This window comes from Pan troglodytes, chromosome 7, assembly GCF_028858775.2.
Source record: "Pan troglodytes isolate AG18354 chromosome 7, NHGRI_mPanTro3-v2.0_pri, whole genome shotgun sequence".
Taxonomy (NCBI): Eukaryota; Metazoa; Chordata; class Mammalia; order Primates; family Hominidae; genus Pan; species Pan troglodytes.
In genome coordinates this window covers 105221605-105240664 of record NC_072405.2, presented here as the reverse complement: position 1 = coordinate 105240664, position 19060 = coordinate 105221605, and the positions used below count along the sequence as shown (strand labels likewise).

The 19060-nt window shown below is 42.0% G+C and overlaps 1 protein-coding gene across 16 annotated transcripts in view; it reads right to left on the bottom strand.

Annotated features, from left to right (window-relative positions):
• Window positions 1-19060, bottom strand: part of NDUFAF6 (NADH:ubiquinone oxidoreductase complex assembly factor 6) — a 211622-nt gene that overhangs the window by 78146 nt on the left and 114416 nt on the right. For 2 of the 16 annotated variants that reach the window (XM_063816423.1, XM_054656904.2), the window contains exon 1: window positions 6459-6697. The exons of 7 other annotated variants lie outside the window; for them this stretch is intronic. In XM_063816423.1, the coding sequence (XP_063672493.1) occupies window positions 6459-6655 (197 nt within the window). In that variant the 5' untranslated portion in view covers window positions 6656-6697. Of the gene's footprint in view, window positions 1-6458; window positions 6709-8365; window positions 8516-19060 lie in introns of those variants that run through there. 7 more of the 16 variants (XM_063816425.1, XM_063816424.1, XM_063816434.1 and 4 more) reach the window with 7 other exon arrangements.

Genomic DNA, 19060 nt, shown 5'->3' with positions numbered 1-19060 from the left:
CACTCCAGCCTGGGTGACAGAGCAAGACTCTATCTCAAAAAAACAATAACAACGTGAGGCTTCAGTTCAGAAAAGGCCTGACATGTCTTATTTTTTATAACCGTTCCTTAAAAATTATGAAAAATGTACCCCAATGCCACCTAATCTCTATCAATTTACTATGACTTATGTAGTACTTATAATTTTAACTGTTTCAGAATCACTTTTGTTTTAGTAAGAATTCAAATGAGCTTCAAAAGTATAAATCAAGTTAAAATAGTTCAAGCAAATATTGGGGTGAATGTATGGTTTTTAAGACATATAGACAGATATACAGAAAGGCAGAGATAAGACATAGAAATTCATGTAGGACTGTGTGCACACATACGTTTCCTTGCAGCACCTGCTGAAAGAGCCTAGAAGTAATAATGCCCCCAGCCCCCACCCCACATTCCCAGTATTGGTGAACACACCTAGCACCCAGATCTTGGTTTCTGAAACCACTCTCCACTGAAAGAAACTAGGGCTCTGATATTTGGATATTTGTCTCCTCCAAATCTCATGTTGAAATGTGACCCCCACAATGTTGGAGGTGGGGCCTAGTGGGAGGTATTTGGGTCACAGGGGTGGATCCCTCATGAATGGTTTGGTGCCATCCCCTTGGGGATAAGTGAGTGTATTAGTTCACGCTACAGCTGGTTGCTTAAAAGAGCCTGGCACCTCCTCCCTTCTCTCTTTTGCTTCCTCTCTTGCCATGTGATACACCTGCTCCCCTTCGTCTTCTGCCACAAGTAAAAGCTTCCTGAGGCCTTGCCAGAAGCTGAGCAGATACTGGTGCCATGCTTCTTGCACAGCCTGCAGAACCATGAGTCAAAGAAACCTCTTTTCTTTACAAATTACCAAGTCTCAGATATTCCTTTATAACAATGCAAAACAGACTAACACAGGCTCCTGGAAGGAATAACTGACTCCATTCCTAGGGCAGGGAAAATACAAGATAAGTCTGAAACATCTTCTTGAGCAAAAAGTAAAGAAATGTTTAAAGAATGGAGGAAACTTCTCAAAAGAACACAGAAATTGGCTTGACAGAGTTCTCACTGGCCAAGTCCACAGCAATTTCAGGATCAAAAAATAATGACAGGGCCCAGCATGGTGGCTCATGCCTATAATCTAGCACTGTGGGAGGCAGAGCAGGGAGGATGGCTTGAGGTCAGGAGTTCAAGACCAGCCTGGACAACACAGTGAGACACTGTCTTTACAAAAAACTTAAAAAATAAAAAAATTAGCTGGGCATGGTGGCATGGGCCTGTGGTCCTAGCTACTTAGGAAGCTGAGGTGGGAGGATTACTTGAGCCCAGGAGTTCAAGGTTACAGTGAGCTATGATCATGCCACTGCACTCTAGTCTGGGTAACAGGAGATCCTGTCTCTAAAATAAATAAATAAATAAATAAATAAATAAATAATAGTAACAATTTGAAACAGGACTCTAAGAGCTTGTACCAATAAAAATTAATAAATAGGAAGAGAAGGAAAAGCTTGACAACCAATACAATGCCTACTACTAAATTTAGAAGACATGATGGAATTTTAAAAAATCACCATTTGATAACTATCATAGTATTAACTGATTCAGATAAAAATCATCAATAAATGCCTGAAAATGTTAAAGGGGTAAAAGTTTGATGGAAAAAGAATACTTACATAGTACTGAAGTATCTCCCCACGAAGTAAGTATGCACTTCTTGCTTATAATTAACATTCTTAATTAAATTTACAAAAAAAAAATCTGGAAGTCACCTTTTCAACCACGTAATAAGAGGTTAACATCATAATAATAGGACAAATCAATGTCATGTGCTTCCTGATATGATATGGAGAGAAAAGCTGAGTGTCCCTTCTGTGATATTCCTGCCAAAAACGCATGTCAAGAGAAAATATTAAAAACCCAAATCAAAGGAGATTTCTACAAAGTAACTGGCCTATTCTCTTCAAAAAATATCAAGCTCATGAAAGATAAGATTTGAGGAATTCTTCCAGATTGGAGAAGACTAGAGAGATATAACTACATGTAGCACATGATTTTGGATGTATGAAAGACATAATAAGATAATCAGCAAAATTTGAATGGGGCCTGTGGATTAAATGGTAATACTGGATCAATTTTAATTTCCTGATTTTGATGGCTGTACTGTGATTCTACAGGAAAGCATCCTTGTACTTACAATATATAGACCAAAGTATTAAGGGCAGTTAATGGAGTATCACGTCTGCATCTTATCCTTAAATGTTTCAGAGTGTTAAAAATGAGGGAATCTGCTAAAGAGTATATTGGCTCTCTGTGTACTATTTCTGTAATTTTTATGTAAATTTACAATTACTTGAAAATAAAATGTTATGAACATATAGACCTTACCATATTCACTGCAGGAAAGATGACTGAAGTATAAGGTACTTACCTACTTTAATACATTGGAACCTTCTTATAAAACAATATTTAATATGAGTCTAACCTGGGCCTCATCCCGTAGAGTTTAGGTACTAAAATTCAGATTTCTCCCACTTCTCAACTGGTTCACACTTTGTCATGTTCCTAACAGAGAACTTAAACTGCTTCTAGCCATTCCCTTGACAATCTCCCCCAATTGCCACATAAACCAAAAGAAGAGGTCACAAACAGTAACCTTGCTATCTCAAGAGTACTGCTAAAAAGATCTCACCCTAAGCAGTTTCACCTTTGGGGAACAAAATGGTTCCCCAAAAGTTTCTAAGGACAGCGAAGGCAAAGCAGCTCTATAGTTGACATTTTTAAATTGTATTTTGCCATACAAAGTCTCCAAACTTCAGAAGTGTTTAAAACACTTGAAGTTAACATGAAACAGTGAGAAAAACACTGAATGGGAATCAAACTACAATCTTAACTTCCATCACCCAACTGGTTATTAATAGAAATGACACCAATCACTCCTGTCTATTTCCCAATTTGCAAATGAAGCTTAATAACCTACCAAGGTTATCTCCTAAAAAAAAGCAGTATGTGAAGTACTTCAAGCTTCTTAGAGGGAAATGAAAAATGAAATGAAGACATAATAGAACTGTAGTAACATTTGGAAAATAAAGTCTTCCACACAGCCAAGGATCTGCCGTATTAAATATATTTTTAAATTTTGGATGGAAATTTTTCTAAACAATATTACCCCCTTCACCACATTAAACATGATATACTGATTATTTAGCCATTTCTTCATCACTTAGGATCATCGTTATAAATATGAATTATTGAACTATGGATATACAAGAATGTCCTAAGCATCTAACCAAGATCCAGTTACCTGAGATTATCCAGTCCCAGATAATGAGAAATGCCATATTACGGATGTATATATAACAGCTTTATATGGCAATAGGGCAAATAACCTCTCATTCATTCTAACATCTATGCAGTGCCTACTATGTGCCAGGCACTGTTCCAGACACTGAAGATGGGTACTGACTTCGACTGAGTTGAGAGAGACAGACATATAAGAAACAAGCACACGGGGTATTAGGATTGTTGTGTGTTAGTACCATGGACCTGTGCCACTGAGGCAGAAAGGAAGTGATTCCCTGGTGAGATTGCAGCAAAGTAAAGAACATTAGTGCACTCCAACACCACCAGTAGTACCTCCTCACCTTCTCACTACAGCCTGAGGCTCTGTGTTTATCCTCCTCAAAGCCAAAGTCGGAGAAGCCTATGTAAATTAGGTTTGAGATTTTCCCAAAAACCTAAATTGCTAGGAGAGCTGAGGATGGCGAACCCGAAGTTATGGCCTGCTATTTTTCCTGCTATTTAGAGGCCTTGCATAAAATGCACGTCCAAAACAACCCTGCACAATTTCAGAGGCCAAATCTTGCAGAGATTATTGATGGACAATTAGAAGCCGGAAATTCTATTTCAAGTTTATTTTTATTTTTTAAACTTATATTTGTCATGTGTCTGAACTCTGCTAAGCATTTTTTACTATATCATCACATTTAATCCTCACAACACCAGGCTATAAGGTAAGAGTAAACATTTACAAATAAGGAAAAAAACCGATTTTTTTTTTTTTTTTTTTTTTTTTGAGACAGGGTCTCATTTTGTCACCCAGGCTGGAGTGCAGTGGCAAGATCTTGGCTCACTGCAGCCTCAACCTCCCATGTTCAAGTGATCCTCCTCTCTCAGCCTCCAGAGTAGCTGGGACTACAGGTGCTTACCACCATGCCCAGCTAATTTTATTTATTTTTTGTAGAGAAGGGGTCCCACTATGTTGCCCAGGCTGGTCTGGAACTCTTAGGCTCAAGCAATCCTCCCTCCTCAGCCTCCCAAAGTGCTAAGGTTACAGGTGTGAGCCATGGTGCCCAGCCGACATGGAATCTTAAAGAAACCTTCCCAAGTGATAGAGCTGGGATTAATACTCTCAAATCAGGTCTGCCTGCAAAATTCAGCATTTGAAATAAGTCACTAGAGTCAAGAGCCCCCATTCCACACAAATAACATGGACAGTTTAAGTACCTGACCATTTGTAAATACAGTATATATACTTGAGAAAAACTAGCATGTGACTGAAGTAAAAAATAACTAATAATGTACTTAAATATTTTTGTTTGTTTGTTTTGAAACAGGGTCTTGCTCTGTTGCCCCGGCTGGAGTGCAATGGAGCAAACTCGGCTCATAGCAGCCTCAACCTCCTGGAGTGAAGTGATCCTCCCGCCTCAGCCTCGCAGTAGCTGGGACCACAGGCTGTGCCACCAAGCCCAGCTAATTTTTTTATTTTTTGTAGCAACAGCGTCCCGCTATGTTGCCCAGGCTGGTCTCAAACTCCTGGCATCAAGCAACCCTTCTGCCTAGGCTTCCCAAAATGCTGAGATTACAGGTGTAAGCCATTCCTCCAGCCTTAAATATTTGTAAATCCACAGACTATCCCTGGAAGAATAGATAAGAAATTTTTAAAAGTGATTATCTCTGCAAAGTTATGACACTAGCGGCTATTGGGTGGTATACTCTGGCAACTTAAACTTTTTATCATCAAAATATAACAACTTAAATATATAAAAATAATGCAATCTTTTCACAATTTTGGCTTTTACAATTTTTTTTCTGGCTTTTACAATTCTTAATGCCTGATTTCCATTACTGCTATCTTGTTTCTCTTACAAGTAATCAACAAATAAGGTAGGAAATAAATAATTTTTGTTTTTGTTGTTTTTGAGACTGTCGCCCAGGCTAGAGTGCAGTGGAGCGATCTTGGTTCACTGCAACCTCCACCTCCCAGGCTGAAGCGATCCTCCCACGTCAGCCTCTGGAGCAGCCGGGACCACAAGCGCGGGACACAACGCCCAGCTAATTTTTTATTTTTTTGTAGGGATGGGGTTTCGCCATGTTGGCCAGACTGGTCTCAGACACCTGGGCTCAAACAATCCACCGGTCTCAGCCTCCTAAAGTGCGGAGATTACAGGCGTGTAGCCACCGCGGCCGGCCCACAATTTTTAAAAGGGATTATAAACAAAACACTGAAATGAATGCATTTTGTTGTGTTATGCTGCTTTTCTCTAAAATGGAATTTTAAAAAAAAAACGGTTTTACTTGCATGATCAACTTCAAGGTAGTTTAGTTATTCAAGTACTTTTGGTAAGTCCTTGAGACCAAGTACTTCAAGACCTTACCCCAGTCTTTCAAATGAGACATAGCAGAAGGGCAGAGGGGCTAAGCCACTGGTCTCAGCAGTCAGGCCTGGATTCCCAGGGGTCCCTGCCGCATGAACCAGGTGACCTGATTGATCCAACCCACCTCCACAAATGATTAAGGAGCGACACCCAAGTGCCAGGCCTTCCCAGCACTATGCCCGACAAACAAAACACTTCAGGGCTCTGACTTTATGAGGCTATTCTTGTGAACCTGTGGCAAATTCTCTAATCACTATAAAACCCAGTTTCCTTGTCTGTTAAATGAGATAATAATGACTTCCACTCACTGTGCCCTTACTATATGCCAGGAATTGTTCTACATGCTTTATAACTCACAACCTTAAATGATAGGTCTACATTTGTCCGTCGCAACTTGTAATGAAGACTAATTACTCGTAATCTGCTTTGCATAATGCCAGGCACACAGAAAGAACTCAAAGTTGGCTACCGTTGTGGTTAAAACTAATAGACGTTCTGTGAATAACAAAGGTTATTCATGCAAAAACGCTGAATTCGGCTAAAATTAAGGTTCAGATAAGGCGACAAGCGTGGGCAGTCGAAGGAATTTTGCCATAATTTTGTCACCCATGTGAATGTTCCTGTGGGCCCGCTGCCTCCGCACACCCGCACCCGACGCCCACTAGAACGCACACCCAGAGGGGCACGAGGAAGGCGCCGGTCCGCTCGCTCAAACGTCAGGCCAGACGCGAGGCGCAGCCGCTCCCACCCCGGGACCCCGCTTCCCGCCGCGCCAGGGAAGGTCGTGCTCGCTCACCGCAGCAGCTCCAGGCAGTAGTGGTCAGTGCCCCAGGCGCCCGGTCCGCTGGCCGCAGCCACGCTCCGCCCAGACACCTCCGGCCCGGGCAGCCGCCGCATGCGCGCGTACAGACCCAGAGGCGGCCGGCGGCAGCACAGGCCGGGTATGCCAAGCCGCAACGGCCCCCAGACAGAGCCGTGCGCGGAGGCCGCCATGACGCCGGCACTGCGTGCCCTTCGACCCCCCGCCGTCGGCGCGCAGCTACGCCCCAGCCACGCCCCTGCAGGTTCCCCTACTCTCCTTTGAGTCGCGGGAAGGCAGCCTCTGGACGCCGCTCAAAGAAGAGCCAGGTGTCGCTGTGGTCCTCTGCATCTGGGCCGCCGCCGCGACTCTTTGGCCTTCGTTACAGGAAAGACCCGCCCAAGTCCGTCCGACCCCTCCTGGGCTCTTCCCCTTCCCCCACGTGCATCCACAGGCGACCTCAGAGCACCTACAAGAAGTCATGGGTGCTGCTGGTGAAGGAAGTAGCTGCCAAAATCACGCCCCGCCGCCCCTATACCCCAAATCCACCATGAGAACAGAACACCTTGCACTGTTTCTCAACAGGGGCTGCCTTGGCACTTTGGGCGCAATAGCGCTGTCCCGCACGTTGCTGGAAGTTTGCAATAGGTGAATGCCCAGGCTTGGTGACCACCAAACGCCCGCACACCCCCAAAGGCCTCTGGAAATGTCGCCCTGTTTGGGAACCACTGGCCACCTAACACCTCCAGCAGAAAAGCACACACATCTCTCAGAGAAGCCACACAGTAGGCCATTATCAACCACTACCTATAGCTAACCTGCTTGCTGACTTTTTTCTCCCAGTATCCTCTGGGTTCCATACGGGCAGTGCCATTATTTTGTTTCCTGCTTTACCCCAATGGCTGTCACTTGAAAATTGTAGAAGCTGAAGTGCCTCAGTTCACATAACTAGTAAGTAGTCGGGTAAGATCCAAACATTCAAAATATCTGTGTTATTCCACAATCTTATTTGGACAGGGAAAGGAAGTGAAGACGGCCATAGGCCAGAGCCTGCTTGTCTGGGCCTCCAAGGTCCAGCATGGAACTCCAAGGAGTCAAAATTTTCAATGTAAACCTGACCTTTCAGGTCCTTAGGAAGATGTATTTATCAAGGCAGGAAGACAGAGCTTTTAACAGTTTACTAACTTGATTTATAACTTTTTTTTTTTTTTTTTTTTTTTTTTTTTAAACAGGGTCTCACTCTGTTGCCAGGCTGGAGTGCTGTGGCTTGATCTTGGCTCACTGCAACCTCCGCCTCCCGGGTTCAAGCGATTCTCCCGCCTTAGCCTCCCGAGTAGCTGGGACTACAGGTGCACGCCACCACGTCCAGCTAATTTTTGTCTTTTTAGTAGAGATGAGGTTTCACCATGTTGGCCAGGATGGTCTCGATCTGACCTCATGATCTGCCCACCTCAGTCTCCCATAGTGCTGGGATTAACTTTGAATATTTGTTCACATGGTATGTTGGCTTCCTTTGGTACTCTTACCTTCAGGCCCCTCAAATATTAGAGTTGGGTCTAGCTGCTACCAACTAGCTGATCCCAGCCAGCAGCGGCCTACACTTGAATCCCAGTGACACCTCTTGCCTCCAGATTTGCCTAGACCTTTCTTGCTATGGCCAGACTGGTTCTTTCTAAAATGTCCATCTGATCATGGCGTTTCCCTACTTGACAGCATTTACTGTGTGTTATATGCAGTCCGTCCATGATGTGGCCTCAATTTACCTCTCTGCCTCAACTCTGGCCACTTGCCTTTGTGACTCCAAGTTACTGTTTTTGTTTAAACCCAAGGGAAAGCACCTTGTCCTCTGGCCCTAAGAACTCTAACCAATTCATGCAACTTTGGTTTTTACTCTCTGAAATTACCTTTCTTCATCCTGTGTAGTAGCAGAACTCCAGTGGCGGGTGTTACCCTTTCATCACCAGTGATTGGTCCAGGACAGTGCATATTTCCCTGATCTGGCCAATTAGACTTGAGAACAAGTCCACTGTGGTGCTTCTGGGAAAGTTGCTTCACTAATAAAAGGAAACATAAAATTCAATATACTACATATGAAATATTCTTGGCAAAAAGGCTTAACATAAAGTTAATTAAGCTTCTAAATCTAATTTTAAAGTTTATAAGAAAAAGACAAGAAACAAGATAAATCGACACCACAGGGAAACAAATCAGAAAAATTCGAAAGAAAAACCCAATGTCACTCCTGCGATTAGGTTATAAAAGGTCTGCACCTTCCATATTTCATCTTGGGTGCTCTCTCTCTCTCTCTCATCACTTACTCTGTGGGAAGCTAGCTGCCATGACACGTGAGGGGGATTAGTCCTTTGTCTGTAATATAGATCATTATTATTTTCCTCAGTTAGGTTTTAGTTTTGTCTTTGCTTGTGGAATCTTTGCCATGCAGAAATTTTGCAATATATTTTTATCTAGTCAAATTTACAATATTTACTTTTATGGCTTCTGGATTTTGCAGTCTTTAAAAAGGCCTTCCCCATTTTAAATGTGTTAAAAGAATCCCTTGCTTTCTTCTAGTCCTTCTGGTTTCTCTCGTACTACTTGTAGATTTCACTTTTTTACATTTCTTTTTTTTTTTTTTGGAGGGGTAAAGATTAGGAAGGTATGAATCTAACTTTTTTCTTTATATCTAGTAGTTGTCTTACTATCATTTATTCAGTAGTCCACCTTTTCCTCCTTTGATTTGAGATGCTTCCTTTTTCACAGAATAAACTCATGCATATACTTTGTGTCTATAGTGTTCCATTTGTCTATTAATGTTCTAGTAGTAAACTCTTTTAACTATTGCGTCTTTAAAATATGTTTTCATAGATATCTAGTAGGGCTAGTCCTTCTTCATTACTCTTTTTCTCTTCCCCGGTCTTCCTGGCCATTCTTGTTTATTTTCCCATTTGGCTTTTAGGATCAGCCATTCGATTAAAATAATTCTGAAGGTATTTTTATTACAGCTATGTTAAATTTATACCTAATGTATGGAAAACTGGTATTTTTATTATATTGAACCTTCATAAACATTTTTAATTACAGCATTATAGTTCATCTTATTGACAGATATAACACATTAACTATGCCCTTATTCAATCCTTATATTTTCCACAATTAAATACTTTTTAGATGAACCACTATTAAAAAGGAAAAACAATTTTTCTATACTTATGCAACCCTTCTGACACTACATGTATAGATCTTCCACACCAAGCATTTTCAGGACTACACAGTAAGGACAGAATCCACAGGTTCAGAGCTCAGTCTCACAAGGCTGCCCCCTACTTTGGACACCAGTAGCAATTAGTGAGTCCTTAGGTTACCCATGCTTTTGTTTGACTTGGCTACAAATCAAGGATTTTCAGGACCTTCCTCCTCAGGTTTGATAATTTCCTATGATGGCTCCCAGATATCAGGGAAACACTTATATATAAAGGATATAGATGAAGGTCAAAGAACAAATATAACACATTTATAACAAAAGATGCTGTCCCTTAATGGTCCAGAGAACATGTTTCTGACTTCCTGCCAAAAGGACACATACTGAGTTTTTTTTAGAATGACAGTGACTTGTGAGGAGCTGTTCTATGCACATACTGCCTCCTGATTCGTCTAGCAACCAGTAGCACGTGCCAAGAAGGGAAAAGGCTCACAGAATTGGAAATATAGTCTGTTGCCTTGGGATAGTGTTTCTGGACAAAACATTCTTCTAGGGAAATAAGAAATTTCATCCTAGCTGAACCACAGTTCTATTGCATAACTGAAGGTCACACCTGGTGCTAAGTTAAATGTTTGTCACTAAAGAGATTTCCATTTGGCAAACAAAATATTGTGGGATTATGCTGTTCCCTCTTTCTGGATTGTCCTTGTGTGCTGTATCTTCAAGGAGGCCATTTGGTGATAATCCCAAATCCCCAGCCTTTAACCAGCCACCTACGGCCTCTACAGACTCCCAAGAGAGCTACACAGAGGACAGTCCTGGCAAATGGGCAATGTTTATTACACTGTTTTTACAAACCCCACTGCTAAGCTTGTCTGGATCACTTCAAAGGCAAAAAGACATGTAGAAAGACAAACCCAACAAAAATGGTGTGATTCAAGACCTAAATCAAAGTAAGCCGCAACCCAAGGCTTTCCTGAGGTTTGGGGTTATAGGAGGAGAGCTCTAAGTTTGTCCTTGTCACCACAAAAGTTCTAATGCCCTTTTTCCCTTTCATGAACCTCTACTCATCCCCCAAACACCTAATTAAACACCTCTTCCTTCCTGAATTTTCCTTGACCATAACCCCATCCAAGAAAAAAAGAGTTGTTCCCCCAGTTTTGATCCTATAACAATTTGTGTTCATGTTTGATCACTTTGCCAGGTCTTACTGTGGTGATCTGCTTATATGGCCCTCTTCCCAGACTGCCAAAGGTAGATGTTTTCTTACTCCTCTTTTTATCTCCAGTGCCTGGCCAAGTGCCTGGCATTGGGAGGTGTTTAGTGTATTGTTCTGAAGGCCAAGTTTTTTGGCACCGGAAATAAGACACCAGGTTATGCAGTGTGTGCACTGCACAAACATGCCTGGCTAAGGGAGCAAGAGGGGCTGGTGTGGGCTGGTGTGGGATTGTCTCTGCTCAGAGGAAGGGTAGCCTTTCTCTTCACACAGAGAGGCATGTGCCTGCAGGGCTGCCTCAGCCCAGATGGGGACCTTCTCATTTATAACAAGGCACCATACAGGCTTGCAGTCTTAGTGACTGAAAGAGCAAATCAGACTCAGCAAGTTTAAGAAGGGCAGAATATGAAGAAAATACAAAGTTGAAAGGAATATTTCCCCTTGTGAAGGGTTTCCACTATTCGTTTAATAGTCAAGCCTTACAGTTATCTGATTTTAAGGAACCTATTATCAGCTATGAAAAAGAGGAACTTGAATGCATCATGCTTTTTGGGTAGTTTACTTATCCTCAATTACCTTTGTTTTTTTGAGACAAAGTTTCACTCTTGTCGCCCAGGCTGGAGTGCAATGTTGCGATCTCCGCTCACTGCAACTTCCGCCTCCCGGGTTCAAGCAATTATCCTGCCTCAGCCTCCCAAGTAGCTGGGATTACAGGCACCCACCACCACACCCAGCTAATTTTTGTATTTTTAGTAGAGACAGGGTTTCACCATGTTGGCCAGACTGGTCTCAAACTCCTGACCTCAGGCGATCTGCCTGCCTCGGCCTCCCAAAGTGCTGGGATTACAGTCGTGAGCCTTCATGCCTGGCCCTCAATTACCATTTTTTTAAAAAATATAGAATTGTACAATTTTAGATTTGAAAGAAAGTCATCTATCAATTCAATAGTTTTTGAGCATTTAGTACTGGTTATACACGTAGTATGGAAGGGGCACTAGAAACTAACAAAATTAGCCAATGTCAAATACCTATTAGGTGGCATATTTTTCATTTGCTAAAAGGACACCTACACACTGTTCTCTCAGAAACAAGAAGAGGCAAAGTGGTCACTATGTTATGCAATTGCAGTTTTATTCATTTCACTCTTTGGTTTCCACTATGATCTTATATTGCCAATTTTTCAATACCAAAACTGTCATTTCTTTAGGTTTTTTTTCTCTTATCTTTTCACACCTACCAAAAATGGACCATCAGCCATTCTGGGGCATACCTGCTAAATGTTCCATAGATTTAATGCATACAAAATCACATGTAGGAAGAGGAAGATTGATGATGACGCCTACATAAGACACAGACAAGACTTGTCATAGTTGTCACATGGGTATGGTGGGTTGTCTCTGCACAAGTTGTTTCTAATTAGAATAAAGAACTAAAGTTTGAAAATACTATTGTTTGCTTTGTGTATATATTAGAGATGAGGCGGGGTGCAGTGGCTCACGCCTGTAATCCCAGCACTTTGGGAGGCCAAGGCAGGCAGATCACTTGAGGCCAGGAGTTTGAGACAGCCTGGACAACATGGCAAAACCCCGTCTCTACTAAAAATACAAAAATTAACTGGGCATGGTGGCGCAAACCTGTAGTCCCAGCTACTTGGGAGGCTGAGGCAGGAGAACCGCTTGAAGCTGAGAGGTGGAGGTTGCAGTGAGCCAAGATCATGCCATCGCACTCCAGCCAGGGTCTAGAGCAAGACTCTGTCTCAAAATAAATAAGTAAATATATATATGAGATGACTCCAAGTTATCCTGATGATAATGTCATTTTCAACATGGGAGAGAAACGGGTGGAGTTACAGCTATGTACCAGAAACCACAAATACCTTGCCTATGCCATAGCCCCTAAGTCAAGTACCCAGGGAATATAGCATATCTGTGAACATCACCCCATCACCCATTGTGTGTATTGTAGGGGGAAGTGGTTAGGAGCCTAAAGGCTTATGATGTCATTTCTTCTTCTTTCTTCATCTTGTCCTGTTCCTTCTCTTTCTCATTTCTCTTTTGGCACCTGAATTGGGTTGCTGTCCACTAATGTACCAAGATCAGTTCAATCAGTTCAATACAATTTGTGTTTAATGGGCATCTTTATGCCTGTGTTTTTATCCCAATGTCTGGGTTGCACACCCCCTCTTCCCACCCCCACCTGTCTTCTCAGATGTTTTCTTGTCTGTCCCCACAAAACAGATTGGGAGCACCTTGAGGAAAGGGAACAAGACAAGCTTATTTGTATTTATCCCCTGGCTTTATAGTCTAGTGAGTAGTTGCGCAAACATTTTTCTGACATGAAAGTTAATGGATGAATGAATGAATGAATGAATAGGAGGTAATGGGAGGTAAAAAGAAACCCTCACTGTATTGGTGATATTTTATTTATTTAACAATTCTAAAGCAGGCCAGGTTTGGTAGCTCACACCTGTAATCACCGCACTTGGGGAGGCCAAGGCGGGAGGATTGCTTGAACCCAGGAGTTCAAGACCAGCCTGGGCAACATAGGGAGACCTCATCTCTACAAAAAAAAAAAAATAGCCAAGCATGGTGGTGCACACCTGTGGTCCCAGCTACTCAAAGGCTGAGTTGGAAGGATTTTTCAAGCCCTGGAGGTTGACACAGCAATGAGCCATGATCACTGCACCCAGCCTGGGTGAAAGAACGACACCCTGTCTCAGAAAAAAAAATATTCTGAAGCAAACATGTCAAATTATTAAAATTTTCTGAATCAGGATGGCAGACATATGAATATACATTATCTTATTCTCCATATTCTTCATGTTTGGAAACTTCTGTAATACTGAAAAACCAAGATGAGCAGTGGAGGTGATAGCAGTATGACAAAATGTCTTTCTTCAAAGGATGTCATCATTTAATTAGGGACTTGTTCCAAATGCACATGATTGCAGAAGTCTGTTGGATTGTTCATTTTTAGGAGTTGACTGGCTAGATGTTAAAACAAAAAAAACCCACAGTAAATAACTCTGAAACTAGAAAAGCAGGAGTTGACACTACCTATCCAATTTGTAGGGTATCCTAGGAATCAGCAGATAAACACTTTTGTTATTTTCTAATACATACCCAGCCTCTATGAACTATGAAATATTATCAGAAAAAACTGGATAGAACTAGACAACCAGACTGGCTAGCTGAACACCTAAGGGTTGGTAGAAAGTCTGTGGAAATTTATGGCAAAATACATTTGCCTCTTTAGGTCAGATCTACTCTTCCTCTTCATCCTACTTTCTACCTGGAGGGCTGACCTGTATGGACCACATGGATAGATGCTCATGACTTCTGGCTTCTAGTTGGGTTCATATAGAATCAAAGAGAGGGAGGGAGAGATGAAGGAAAGGAAAGTCAGTTTGCTTAATCCCCTTGTTCCCTTCCTGTAAGGTTGTCTCCATGACTCTACATGACTCCACATGCCTCTGTATGACCCCTCACTTCAGTCTCCTCATCCCTTTGTGCCTACAGCTCATTAAGAAGCACCAGATGGGCGGGGCGTGGTGGCTCATGCCTGTAGTCCCAGCACTTTGGGAGGTCAAGGCAGGCAGATCAGCTGAGCTGAGGAGTTTGAGGCCAGCCTGGAAACATGGTGAAACCCCATGTCCACAAAAAAAAAAAAAAAAAAAAAAAAAAAAAAAAAAATTAGCTGGGCATGGCGGTGTACACCTGTGGTCCTACCTACTTGGGAGGCTGAGGCAACAGAATCACTTGAGCCCAGAAGTTGAGGCCGCAGTGAGCCATGATTGTGCTGCTGCACTCCAGCCTGGGCAACAGAGCAAGACCCTGTCTCAAAAAAAAAAAAAAAAAAAAAAAGAGGAGGAGGAAGAAGAGAAGGAAGAGAAGGAGGAGGCACCAGATGCCTGCACACACAGACCTATGAAAATAGTCCCTTTGTATATAAAGCACCCCAAATTATTTTCTTCTGTCTCCTGTTGGGACTCTGATTGATTAAGGACTTGGACCATGACGTTCAAGTTTTGTTTTTTGCTTTTTGTTTTTTTGAGATGGAGTCTCTCTCTGTCGCCAGGCTGGAGTGCAATGGCGCAATCTCAGCTCACTGCAACCTCCACCTCCCGGGTTCAAGCGATTTTCCTGCCTCAGCCTCCCAAGTAGCTGGGATTACAGGCACACGCCACCAGGCCCAGCTAATTTTTGTATTTTTAGTAGAGACAGGGTTTCACCATGTGGCCAGGATGGTCTCGATCTCTTGACCTCGTGATCCGCCCACCTCAGCCTCCCAAAGTGCTGGGATTACAGGCGTGAGCCACCGCGCTTGGCCAGATGTTCACGTTTTAACTGCTCACCAGTAGTTAGAACCCAGGTCTCCATCCTTCACTTAGCAGATGCCAGAAGAGAACTTCCAAGAATTAACTTTAAATGTGAAATTCCTATCTACACTTGGTGTCTCCAGCTCTTTCTAACTCATTTCATCCTCTTTTTCATACCATGCAGTTATAAAAACAGAAATGTTAAAAGATTGCAAAACAATTGAAGACATATTGTCAACATGAAATAATTATATAATCATCCTTTAATAAATTCTACCTTTTGAACACTTTTATCACTTTGTGATCTTCATATATTAATACATTAATATATGTAAGGCACAATCGGAGGGGAGAAGCTAAACATTCAGTCTACCAGGTAATGATGAAAAGAGGATGTGTATGATTTAGTTCATTTGAAATATTATGAACATCAATAAACAATGGAAATGGTAAGCATCCGGGATAACAGTGGGCCTGGCCAGGAATGTCTGGTGATATCTTAAGCATTTTAAAGCCTTTGCATATGTCATTTCCTCTGCCTGGGATATTCTTCCTCTCTTTCTCACTCTTGATCTGGCTAATTTCTATTTATCCCTTAGCACTCTTCTTAAATGTCACAACCTCAGGTAAGTCCCTGGTCCCAGTCTAAATCAGCTCCCCACTTCTTGCTAATTTCTCTGATAGAACACAGTTCTTTTCCTTCTTGCTACTTATCACTATATAAAAGTATGTATTGTATGTTCATTGCTAAGTGTCCATCTCACTCTTGAGGAAGGGAACCAAGTTTGTTTGGTTCTTCTACTATATTTGCAATTTCCAACACAGTGCCTATCAATATTAATAGTTATCAAATAAGTGAATGCTCAAAGTTCTTAGAAGGAAGAACCACTGCATTTATGAATTATAACTCCATTTATACTATTGCTGTCAAAGGTGAATTATCTGCTTGTCCTAAGTTTAAAAGTGTACCGCAGTTAGGACTATTAGGTATTGTTCCCTGGGTAAATTAAAACAAATGTATTTATGTATCTACTGTAGATTAGAATTTTATGTCATATTTTGTTCCATGAAGCCAGAAGCCCAGCCAAGACCTTGTCATAAATAGTCTTTTCTTAAAAAAGTCCTTTCTTAAAGTTACAAATGACTAACTTTGTAATTAGATACAGTAGGGGATGCCTGCTGTTTGGGCTGCCCAGCTTCCTTTCCTCCTTATTTAGGTTATAGAACCAAGAACCACTCTGTATGGCCTCTCAGGTTGTACACTGCACAACTCCAGGAGGTCCCAAACAGATGGACTACAAGATGGATTCGAGTCTGGAGCTGTGCAACACCACCCTGACAGAACTCTTTCTTTTGGTAAATGCTCATCCACCCAGACAGTCCAACCTGTGGGTCTGCTCTCTTTCCACTGTAGTAGACATGATCCAGGCCAGCCAATTAGAGTACTATCTCTAGAAATTATCATTGATTACTGCAGGTGTTGACACATGACCTGAGGAAGCCAAACAGCACTTTCAGGGGGGATTATATAGATAGTAGAGAAGAGAGAACATTGCCTGATATTTCCAACACTGACAAGCATGCAACTCTAGAGCTGGTAGGGGTTCTTTTGCTGCAATACTGTAAGAGCCTGCCTGCAAATGAAGTCAACAGAGAAAAAGTAGAGCTGAAAGAGGAATAAAAGGAGACAGATTTTTGACAATATGGGTTGATCCCCAAATTCTAGCTGTGCCTAAAGTATTCATAGACTGGTTGTTGGTTATGTGAGCTAGTAAATTATTTCCCTTGCTTAGGAGAGTTTGAGTTGGATCTTTTCACTTGCAACCCAAGAGTCCTGGCTAAGACAGATGCATAAACAAAACCATAAACCAGGAACTTGGAACTTAGTTTCTGCTTAACCAAAAACTGAATTCTCTACTTGTGGCAATGGGGATGTCACTTCTCTGCTCACAACCTTCCAATACCTTCTCATCTTACCCAGAGAAAAGGCCAGCTGTCCACACATGGCCACAGGTCACAACATGGTCTAGCCTGTCTCCTCCCTTTCCCCCCAACTTTGTTCATTATACATCAGGTACCCTGACTTGGTGTTCCTTACACATGCCAAGCATTCTCCCACCAGAGGACCTTCACATGTGCTGTTCCCTCTACTATTATATGTGACTCACAGTGAACTGTTTGACACAATTCAGTTATCTGTTCACATGTCAACATTCCTCACACTCCCCGCCCCATCTAAAATCTTCCTTTCCCTCTCTGTATTAGTTGCCTAGGGCTACCATAATAAAGCACCACAAATTGGGGTGTCTTGAACACCAGAAAATTGTTGTCTCACAGTTCTGGTAGCGAGAAGTCTGAGATCAGGGTGTCAGCTGAGTTGTTTTGTTCAGCAGGCTACAAGGAAGAATCTGTGCTGTGCCTCTCTGCTAGCTTCTGGTGGTTTGCTGACAGTCTTCAGTGTTCCTTGGCTCATAGAAGCATTGCCCTGATCTCTGCCTTTTTCTTTACATGGCATTCTCCCTGTGTGCATGTCTGTGCCCAGATTTCCCCATTGTATAAGGACACTAGTCATCTGAGATTAGGGTCTACCCTAGTGATCTCATTTTGACCTGATCAAAGAACCTCTTTCCAAATAATATCACATTTCCAGTACTGGGGGTTAGGATTTGGGGGAGGGGGAACACAATTCACCTTGTAACCCTCCACTTATGCTGCCCTATTTTTTTCTTTGCAGTATATATCACCATCTGACATATTATATACTTATGTTTTTACTGGCTTAATGTCACTCTCCCCCCCGACTAGGATGTAAGTTCCACGAACATATGGATGTCATGTTATACCCACGGCACTCAAAACAGTGCCTAGTATATGGAGGTATGCAATCAATATCTGTTAAGTGAGTGAATACTAAACAGGGAAATAGGCTGTCTGATTTTAAGATACTAAAATTTGAAACTTCTTTTTGCATAATCAACTATTTGAAGAAAGCAAGACTTCTCAGATGTCATTTATGTATATATTTAGAGTTTAAAGGCTCAGTGGAGATCAATGCAAAATCTCTATCAGTCTGGGAGCAGTAGCTCACACCTGCAATCCCAGAACTTTGGGAGGCCATGGTGGGAGGATCCTTTGAGGCTAGGAGTTTAAGACTAGTCTGGACAGCATAGCAAGACCCCTGTCTCTACAAAAAATAATTTAAAAACATTAGCCAGGTGTGGTGGTGTACACCTGTACTTCCTAGCTACTCAAGAGGCTGAAATGGGGGGGATTGAGCCCAGGAGTTTGAGGCTGCAGTGAGCTATGATTGTGCCACTGCACTATAGTTTGGGTTGGAGAGCAAGACCATGTCTCTAGAAAAAAAAAAAGGAGAAGAAGAAAAAGAAACCATATCTCTATCACAAACTTACAAGTACCATTCCTTTGAAAATAGAAGAGTAGAAAGAAACATTCTGAGGAAGAATGGAATTTGGGAGTAGTAGGTTGATAAGGGACGGGATAGAAGTTGAATGAGGTTGAAAGAGGTCAAACTCTGGCAAAACTAAAAGTACTGATCTTTTCCCTGACTTAATAATGAAAGTATGCCAGTAACCATCTATGGAGTTACATTGTTTTTATTACCCATTAAAAGGGTTTTTTGCTGTTTTTTTGAGACAGAGTCTTACTCTGTCACCCAGGCTGGAATGCAGTGGCGCGATCATAACTTATTGCAGCCTCTACCTCTCATGCTCAAGCGATCTTCCCACCTCCCAAGTAGCTGGGACCACAGGCATGTGCCACCATACCTGGCTAATTTTTATTTGTTTGTTTATTTATTTATTTATTTATTTATTTATTTTAGAGACAGAGTCTTGCTGTTGCCCAGG